This window comes from Arachis ipaensis, chromosome B04, assembly GCF_000816755.2.
Source record: "Arachis ipaensis cultivar K30076 chromosome B04, Araip1.1, whole genome shotgun sequence".
NCBI classification, from domain to species: domain Eukaryota; kingdom Viridiplantae; phylum Streptophyta; class Magnoliopsida; order Fabales; family Fabaceae; genus Arachis; species Arachis ipaensis.
Genome location: NC_029788.2, coordinates 38,703,540 through 38,714,099, shown reverse-complemented (window position 1 = coordinate 38,714,099; position 10,560 = coordinate 38,703,540). Strand labels below are relative to the sequence as shown.

Genomic DNA, 10,560 nt, shown 5'->3' with positions numbered 1-10,560 from the left:
TTACAGAACTCAAAATGGCGCGCTTCCAATTGCGTTGGAAAGTAGACATCTAGGGCTTTCTAGCAATGTATAATAGTCCATACTTTGATCGAGTTTAGATGACGTAAAAGGGCGTTGAACGCCAGTTCTACGCTGTTGTCTAGAGTTAAACGCCAGAAACACGTCACAAACCAGAGTTGAACGCCAGAAATACGTTACAACCTGGCGTTCAACTCCAGAAAGATCCTTTGCATGTGTAACATTCAAGCTCAGCCCAAGCACACACCAAGTGGGCCCCGGAAGTGGATTTATGCATCAATTACTTACTTCTGTAAACCCTAGTAACTAGTTTATTATAAATAGGACTTTTTACTATTGTATTAGACATCTTTGGATTATCTTTTGATCATTTTTAGATCTCTAGACCTCCATGGGAGGCTGGCCACTCGGCCATGCCAACCCTATATTCACTTATGTATTTTCATACGGTAGCGTTTCTGCACTCCATAGATTAAGGTGTGGAGCTCTGCTGTTCCTCAAAGATTAATGCAAAGTACTACTATTTTTCTATTCAATTCAACTTATTCCGCTTCTAAGATATTCATTCGCACTTCAACCTGAATGTGATGAACGTGACAATCATCATCACTTGCTGGTTAGTTATATCGAAGTTGTGAATGAAAAACAATTTATTAAGACGTGCGCACAGAGTTTCTGACGCCGTTGACTGAGATCACAATTTCGTGCACCAGATGCCTAGGAAACCAAGGTACAACATTATACGGAAATCCCCGAAAGATACCGGAACTAATGCCGGTACTGAAGAGACAACGGTTAGTGTTTGTGGTTAACATTTCTTGACGTAACCTTATGTGAAAATTATATGTCCTTCAATTGTATCATCGAACCGCATTAATTTTTCTCCCGACAAAATTATTAGTTTATGAAATAAAATAATTCTCAATATTAATTCGTTCTCTAAGATATAATTCTAAATGGTTTCACATTGCGTTAAGGTTGTGTCCACGACTAGAGGAGCTCAGACATCACGGGAACAACCACGTGATAGGGCTCCTCCGATTTCATCCTCAGCTAATAGAGCTCCGGCAACCCGTATGAATGAACCGTTTCGTGCACCGCACATCCATCATAGTAATGCACAGTCGAGTACTGCTGATGACCCTCAAACTCCAACAGACAACATAGAGACTCGGCATTGCGCGGAAGTGGCTGATCATGAATTAGGGGATGAGGATTACGACCCAAAGGCAGATGAAGTTCCGTCGTTTGATGACCACATCGACGACTTGCTTGCTGCCCAAGAAGTCGAAGGTCAGCATAACAACAAGAAAGCCAAAGATACAGATTTCTGGGAAGTTATTGTTATCGGTAAACATTTTTCCTCCCATTTTCGTAAATAGTTATCTTCATAGTCCTTTACTTCTATTTTTCTTTTGTGCAATGATTATATAGTAATTTTGTTTCTCATACACTTCTTAAAGGACGTCGTGAGAAAAGTTTCTAAGCTGAGCGTGAAGGAGGCTATAGCCCTCCCTTCCAATACAAAGATAGTACTCCCATTTAACAGGGAGTCGCAACCGATTGGTCAGGCGGCAGGATTATTGAGTGGTTTCATCGAGAGTTTGGGTGCAGATTATTCCCAGTTCCCCATACACTTACACAGTTGGAAGCTGGTGAGCAAAGCAAAGAGGGAACATGTGTACGACATGCTTAAGGTACAGCTTTAAGCTTCTACAATTTAAGCAATTTTAGTATTCGGTATTTTTTTAAGGTCTTTTGCATGGGTAAATTATATGGGTAGTAAAATTTTCATATTGTGTTTTTCACATCATCATTTAAGCACTTCACATTTATACGTAATTGCGACTGCTTGTACTGGATTTGAAGGTCATACTTTAAAAATTTAAATTAGCCTATAATGGTTGTGGCATTTTTTCAAATTATTAGTCTTATACTTGTTCGTTGGCCTTCGTTAATGACAATGTATACTAATTGCAGCGGGTCTTTTACTATGAGGACGATGCCGGAGGAAAAATAAAGTGCGATATTTTGAAGAGAATAGGAAAGAACTGGAAAGATACAAGGCACCACTTGTTTCATAGGTGTTACAAACAAATAAGGACTTATGAGAAAAATCTTCAGCATCACCCGAAAGGAATAGACAAAAATGATTGAAAAAAGTTCGTTGATTATCGCCTGAATGAAGAAACACAGGTAAGCCTTGGTATATTTTATTATTTCCACAAAAAAAATGTTTATACATATTAATTCCTTTACATTTTATATTCAACTTTTTCTTTCTCATTTACATTTGTTTTGTTATTTGTTCATAGAAAAAGTGTAAATAGAACACTTTAAATCGGAGCAAGCAACTGTACACACATACTGGGGGTTCCAAAATATTGGCAAGAAAAAAAGATGAAGTGGTAATAAGTCATTATTTGCATTAGATTTTGATTAAGCTTCTTGAAAAATGTTGTTATTTACTAAATTGTGTCAATATTAACGATATAGGAGAGAGAGCAAGGAAGGTCCGTTGGTAGAGGAGAGTTGTTTATCATGACTCATAAGAAAAAAGATGGCTCGTATATCCATCCCGATGCGCGTGTTGTTAGTGTAAGTCATGTTTGAAAATTTAAAACAATATATAGCTTACTGTATATATCGTGCTATTTTTAACTTCTTCCTTTCCAATGTTGTATATTTGTAGGAAGCAATTGCGAATGTTGAGAGGCAGGATGGATCCTCTAAGCACCTTTAACAAAATGACTCGCTAGCACAAGTTCTCGGAAAGGAGCACCCAGGACGAGTTCGTGCCCTAGGTGCTGGACCATGTCCCACCCAAGTCTTTGGTAACGCTGCTGGACAACCGTCGGGTTCTGCAGAGTCCAATGCAGAGGATAAGAGGATGATTGCAGAATTGACGACTAAGCTAGAAGAAGAGAGAGAGAAGTATTCGTGAAGAGAGAAAGAGAATTGATTTGTTTATTGCTGTGTCTGTGTATATTACTTTATATCAGGTTCTCTATTTATAGCCATACATGGGCATCAATTTCAAACTTCATTAAATATGATTTCCCTTAAAAATCCAAGCCTTGTGAAAAATGGACATCCATCTTAAGCAATCTTATCATAATATTTAGAACCTCTTTTTGAGTTAAGGAAAAATTTTTTAAATTGAACCAAATTTAATATCAATTTATTAATTTTTTGTCCTTCATACAATGATTCAGTACTCCTATTTATATTCCTAAACACCCTAATAGGTTGACTAACTAATTAAGCAACCCAATATTACTCCTAATTATAATTATTAAAAATATTAAAAAATAAATAATTTTAAGACAATTATTTTTTATCCTACTACATATAACACACAATTTTTTCAGGATTCCAAAGTTTAAAATAATATCCAACTAAAGTATAACAAACTTGTTGGTTCTAACCCCCAAAACTCAAACAAATAATTCTTGGGATTCCAAACTTTAAAATAATTCACCTGACCAACAAAAAAAAAGGAACTGCTTCATTTGTCCTCCTTCTCAAAAGTTCAACCGTTCGCTCTTTCTCCATATTGCTTATCGCTGCAGCTGAATAGGGAGATGGGAGGAACGCCCTTCAATTTCTGCCTTCGACCGCAACTTTTTCTAGCCATACTTTCGCCTGAAAACTGCCACCTCTTCTTGCTCCTTCACGGTTCAGGCTTCCTCTTTGCGATCTCGTGAAAATACCGCCGCTGTGAGGGGTGGTGGCTTAGCCGCGATTGGAGAAACAAACCAGGCATGTCCACTTGCTGCCTTTCCGTGATGATGTCGTTGCGGTTCGTGCATCACAAGCTCCACAATACTGTTTGAGTCACCGGTGTTGCATATTAGATCCGTGGCTGTTGTAGGTTCGCCCAAGACTACCGCATGCGAGTTCAGATCCGGAGGTTCTGGTGGTGCTCGTTGCACTACAACCGCCCTTGCTAGCTCAGACCATTCACCTGTGCACCAATCTTTGAAGCCTCTAGTTGCATCGTCATAGCCAGTACTCGGTTCAGCCAGTTCACCTTCATCGGATGCTGCATTTTTGGTAAAAACATTTGTATTTTGATCTCGCTTTCATCATCTACTAGTTGGATTGTCAATGTTGTAAAGTCTAGAATTGTGATTGATGATGTTGAGAACTGATGTTGAGGTGTTGAAAAAGATCGTTGAATTCTTGAAGTTGTAATTTTTATATCCATATGATGTAGTTTTGGTTAATTTGTAATTTCTATTGATCCTTCTTGGTGCCGTGGTGGTTGTGATTGAGATTTGGAATTTGATTCTTCTTCTAATTCTTCTCTGTTAAGTTGCTCAAATTTTGTTTTGTGCTTAATTTCTTCTTCTTCCTCTTTTCTTTCTTGAATTTCTGCTATTGCTGCTGTGATTTTCTAATTTTGTTGATGGCTCAGATTCAGTTGAGTTTTTTTTATCAATTTGTGATTGCTTTTGTTGTTGTTGACTGAGATTTAGCCTAGCCTTAATCTCTTTCCATTTAATTTTCCATTCTTCTACTGCTTTCGAACAAATTTCAGGTAGGATTAGGTGCATATCTGGTTGGAAACGATGTAGGAATGCCATGTCGAATATATAACAATATCTACTTTTTCGTAGTGCCTCTAGTATCCCAAAATTGGCCGGCTAAGATGGACCACCAGTAACTATTGATTTCATCGAACATAGGAATTTCGCTCCTGACGAATTCAGTTTCTTCTGCCATGAAAGGCTCTCAATAAAAAATACCAATGTTAAAACTCTTCTTCGAGTTAGGAAGAGAAACTTTAAATTGAACTAAGTTCAATATCAATTCATTAATTTCTTGTTCTTTATGCAATGACTCAATATTTCTATTTATAAATTTAAATCCTCTAAATTCTAAATTTGTACTTTAGAGGGTAAAGTGTGATCTTCTATGTTTAAATAGTTTCTTTCTCATATTTATTCTTGGTCCCACTTATAAAATAAATGGTGAGAGATCACATTTTACTCTCTAAAATAAAATTCAAACTTTAGAAAATCCAAATCTCCTATTTATATTCTTAACAAACTCTAATAGACTAATCAACTAATTAAGCGGCCTAACATTGGCTGGATCATAACAGACGCTTGGCTCAATACGCAAATCTTAATATCTAAAAATGATCATATTTACAATTATTTTGTATTTTTTCACAAAATTAAAATACTAAATCATAATTTTCCATGCCACCCTTGGGTAAGAGATTGGCACTCACAAGTGGACATCAACCAATATATGTTTGAGTGTGTACAGCGTACTATGTAGTGTGTAATGTAACTGTGTTGTTCTGTGAATCCCTTCTCCTAAAATAAATAAACGAGTCCATTAGAGAGCTAATGAGGTATTTATACAATGTGTATAATGGACTGTTTATTTAATCCAATATGAGTTAAAAATAAAAATTACCAACAAAATAATAAATTTAAAAACTCTTATTCAGTTATTTCACATCAAATTTCAAATTTCAAATTCTCCAATTTCAAATTTTAAATTTTTAAAAAATTCAGTTAGTTATTTCAAAAAAATAACCATCTGAAATCCTCCAATACTCTCTTCTTTTTTAACCGACGGCCACCTCACCTTCATCAATAATCATCCCATTTCACTGTCGCTACTTGGCTTGCCACACGCCACTCACCCTTAATAAAAATAATCATCCACTTAAGGATAAAAATAATCATCCGCATACCTAATGAATTGAACATTGCATCTAACATATTTTAATTATATATAACTAAACTCAATCCAATCAAAATAATCATCTACATAAAAATAAAATAACCATCCATATACCTACTAAAATGGCCATCCTAAATTGACCATTAAAATAGAAGAAGAAGATGAATAAACAGAAGAAACTATTATTGTGGTGAAACATAATTTTAAAGGACTAGTTATGACAAAATCGGCACTGTTGTGAAACATAGGGCTCAAATCATGAAAGAAGCTAACCATGCTTGGATCCGAAGAAGAAGAAGAGCATGGTCGGTGAGAAGAGACTTGAAGGAATGGGAGAAAGCGAAGCCGCATTGGACGAGGTGAGGACGGTGTCAGGAAGAAGGCACACACCGGCTGCGACGGAGGCGCTGGACGTCCGGGTTGCTGCGGTGCCGTTAGTTCGACCCACATAATATGCGCGTCCTCCCTTGGCGGTGGCCTGTGCGGCAACGGCACCAGTCAGAACAGTGTCGGCTCGATTTTTGATGACGGCTGGTGACCGTGGCGTTAGTGTACCGGCGAGACTCCATGAGAAAGGCATATAACGCTGACAAACCGTATTGAGAGAGAGGTGAGAGATGGGGTAGTTTATTTGTTTCCAAAACCGACCGTAATCTTAATATTTGATTTAAATTTTAAATTAGAAACTATTCAAAATTAATTAATTGCCTATAATTTAGTTTTAATTTCAAATTAATTCCATTGTACACATTGTATAAAGCATACGTTGTCTCTTCATACTTTTCTTAAATAAATAAGTAAAGTAAAAAATGATCATAATTTTTTCCCTTATAGGAATTGTGGCTATACAAGTTTATAAATTAAAAGCTTAAAAAGAATGTATATTAAGAACCATCCAACCAAATAATTAGATTTGGAAAACTCAATTAGATTTGAATATAATGATCAAACTAATTGAGTTTTACCAAATCTAAAACAGTATGAAGTTATTGACCATAAATTATCCACGTAAAACCAAATGACATATTGTAAAATATTTTTCATGTTTAAAGTGAAATTCGAAATCTCAATCTCTTGATTAAGAGACCAAGTAATGTGTTAATAGGTCACACCACCTACTTAGTGGAAAAAATATAAATTCTCTCACATTTAGAATTTACACAATATTATTAGTTTGTACAAGGCAAATATTTTATATTTTCTCATACTCCTTGCTTTCTTAAAGACGTCTTCACTTGAAGATATTATTGTATATTGTTTACATATTTAACTGAATATATTTAATTGAATAATTGAATAATTTATAATTTTTCACAGGAGTAACCGCCTTGTTGATCCCTTTTAGTATGAGCAGTTTGATCATCATCATTGACGGCCTTAATGATGACGCCAGCAAGATGCATGCCACCTTTCCACCATGCAGTCTCAACCTCGTACATTCCAAACTCAACATATTTTTCACCGGAAACTGGAAAGCGACCACCGGAGATCTCATGCCACTGACCATGCTTCTTCCGGTACTCCTCCAGATTCACCTCGATGAACGGTAGAGGCTCCACCCTGGGTTTCACCGTGAACTTGACCGGTGCGGAGTGCCAACCATATGCATCCTCATTGAAGCTAACCACATAAAATATCTCATACGTCTTAATTGAATCACCATTATGACGCTTCAATTCTCCCATGCTTAGTTTTCCAGTTACTTCCAGCCAGTTCACTTGAACAAGCAATTTTGCTTCTCCCAACCTTAATCCAAGTGTGCAGAAGATTATCCCTCATTATTAATAAATCTTGTTGCAATGTAGTCATTTATTAACTCTAACTCCGATATTATTACCTCTAGGATATATTACGTGTTTTAGGGCTGAGAAAGCGGGTAGTTTATTCTGCTCCGCCAAGGCCACAGAGATGAATTAGTTCGCTTAACGTTTTTTAAAAATAGGGTAAAGTACTAAATTGGTCCCTATGTTTGGGCGTAATTCTGTTTCGATCCTTAAGGTTTAAAGTGTCCTATTTGAATCCAAAAATGTTTTATTTAGCATCAATTTAGTCTCACAATGAGGTCAAAGTTAAATAATTAAGGAAATGTCCTACATAACAACAATTAATGGGACTTGGCCGGAAAGTGTTCTCGCCTCTATCATTAGCTCGGGTAGTCGCCGGTGTTTCAGTCACCTTTCCATGGCTCCCTTAATTATGTGCTAGGAATTTCCCTCTTGCTTGAATAATGGGAAGCGGGCTAGTCCCCGAAAATGCCCGTTTACCTGTCGTTGGGGATCAAAATCTTATTTTTTCGAACAAAATCGATAATATGAAGAATATGTACAAGCTCTAGAGGCACAAAATCAACAATTGATGCATCAATACATTTATTTATTATTTTTTTATAATATAAATAAAATATTTTCTATAGAACTAAAGAGAATGATAAATAAATGTATTGATGCATTAATGGTTGATTTTGTGCCTCTGGAGTTTGTATTTGTTCTCCAGATTATCGATTTTGTTCTTGTACTGTTGTTATGTAGGACATTCTGTTAATTATTTAAGTTTGACCTCACTGTGGGACTAAATTGATGCTAAATGAAATTTTTTTGGATTCAAATAAGACAATTTAAATCTTAAAGACTAAAATAGAATTATGCCCAAACATAGGGGACCAATTTAGTACTTTATCCTTTAAAATAAAATTTACTAAAATTAATTAAAAATTAATAATTAAAAAATTAAATATAAATAAAAAATATAAATTAAAACACATTATTTTACTATTTTTAAAATTTTTAAATTTAATTTTTAATGTATATTTTATATTTAAATATGTATTTTATTTGAAAAAATGTTGTAGCGGCTAATTTTTTTGTATGTGTTTACGTAATATATGATTGATTTATTTTTTAATATGCATATGAAATAGATTACGTAAAATCGTTATGTATAAATTGCATAAAGAAATTATTACTTTAATGCATGTGACAAAATTACTATCTAGTGTATGTATGAAATAATAATTATTTATACTATATGATATGGATCAATTTAGTACATAAACATAATTGTATGTAAAGTGCAAAAACAAATTTTTTCTTTTAATAATTCTCCATATTTATCAGGAAAAAACATATTAAATTTCTTCAATTGCATTATAAACTAATTAAACCGAACTCAGACAAGCAGAGGGGGAAACAATTTTGTTTTTCTTGTTTGAGACAAAATGAGTAGTAATAAAACACACATATAAAGATGACTTACCCACAGAACGGGTCAGATATATTATCAAACTCTTTCCAGAATCTTCTTTGGTTTCCCCAAGTAATGGTTAGGTAGCGAACACCTACACTGAAAATCATTTCTCTTCCGTGTTGATAGGGTTTCCCAAGATCGATGATCTCCGGCTGGACAAATTTTTATATTTTTAGATATTATATATATTTTCTAATTACTGATTAGCATATTTCAGTCACCAAAAAAAAAAATTACTGATTAGCATAACATAACATGTTTGTTTGTGATAAAATTTCACTGAGAGGAAATATTTGTATGACTAGTTTTTTTCTATATATATTTTTTGAGTTTATCATTTTATATTGTAAGATAAAGTACGACACCACTGTTAATGTGTTAGTGTTATTATTAGTAAAAATATATAAATAATTATATATATATACTACAATCCTAACTCCTTAGGATTAATAATAAACTGATTTAACGAGAGTTCTGACACGATATGTCATTATATATTCTATTGTATAAAGGGAAGAATCGATCGAAGAGTGGTATGATGAAAGCGCTTACTCCTTGCCAATGAGGGTCGCTTACTTCTTCATCAGGGTTCGTCATTTTCTGTACGAACTATGAAGTTCTGCTCCAAACTTCAATTTTGGTGTTGAAATTAAAGTGGATGTTAGTTGTTACATATATATTAACAGATGCTCGTAAGAATTTATATACAAGTGTAGGTCATGGCAGAAAGCGTAAAGATCGGGTAAGGAACCAGTCAACCATACATATACCTAGCAGTGTACATGTTATATTTTCGTCACAAATTAAAGGATCATATGAGAACGAATCTGTGATGCATAAGATAAGCAAAATATTGAGCAAACCTTTAATAGTTTTCTATGTCCTTTTTTAACTTCAAAAAAAGGTAAGGTATCGAGCTCAAATAAAATGAAGGTTAAATTTTTATATTAATCCCTATAATCTCACCAAAATTATAATTGAGTTCCTATTTTTTAAAAATTTTTAAATAAATCTCTATACTTGTTTTAAATTTGTAATCACATTCTTATCATTCTAAAAACGTTTAACTTAATGGAATATACTTGGAGTTAATTTGATAAAAATTTTATTTTGTTATAGTACCTATATTTAGTAAATCAAATTAAAAATAACTTTCAATAAGTACAAATAACAATAATTGTGTTTGTTAAAATAACTTTTAAAATTTTAAAATTTTATAATAGATATAAGTGTAATAGTTAAAAATTTAAAATTAAAAATTAATTAATGTATCAGGATATATTAGACTTTTAATTTTGATAAGCACAAATTATTATTGAAAAGTTCTACCTTAGATACTCTTAAAAGTACTCTCATCTTTTAAAAGCTACAAGTTCAAACACATGGTCTTTTTGATTTACCAAACACAAAATCAAGAGCTTATATTTTTAAAAAGCACAAGCACTTCTTCAAAAAGCTTTATCAAACTAAACCTTAGGCATATTTGCTAGTGATATGAGATTGATAAAAATATTTTTGTAACATTTATGTCCAAAAAGGATCTACTTACAAATTTAAAACTGATGTAGGGACCTAATTGAAAACATTAAAATG

At 33.7% G+C, this 10,560-nt stretch overlaps 1 protein-coding gene and 3 long non-coding RNA genes across 4 annotated transcripts; 3 read left to right on the top strand and 1 right to left on the bottom strand.

The window, feature by feature from the left end:
• On the top strand, positions 1,627-2,035 carry LOC110270613. Its single transcript, XR_002360252.1, has 2 exons — positions 1,627-1,715; positions 1,999-2,035. It is a non-coding gene; the product is annotated as an uncharacterized LOC110270613 (long non-coding RNA).
• On the top strand, positions 2,513-2,906 carry LOC110270612. The gene is made up of 2 exons (XR_002360251.1): positions 2,513-2,616; positions 2,711-2,906. It is a non-coding gene; the product is annotated as an uncharacterized LOC110270612 (long non-coding RNA).
• LOC110271032 lies at positions 3,522-4,808 on the top strand. The gene is made up of 2 exons (XR_002361013.1): positions 3,522-4,074; positions 4,562-4,808. It is a non-coding gene; the product is annotated as an uncharacterized LOC110271032 (long non-coding RNA).
• Positions 6,782-9,652, bottom strand: LOC107637750 (uncharacterized protein PHLOEM PROTEIN 2-LIKE A4). The gene is made up of 3 exons (XM_016341089.2): positions 9,520-9,652; positions 8,977-9,119; positions 6,782-7,470 (listed from the first exon to the last, which is right to left on the bottom strand). Exons 1-3 carry the CDS (start codon positions 9,562-9,564, stop codon positions 7,026-7,028), a joined length of 633 nt encoding a protein of 210 aa, XP_016196575.1. The 5' UTR covers positions 9,565-9,652; the 3' UTR covers positions 6,782-7,025.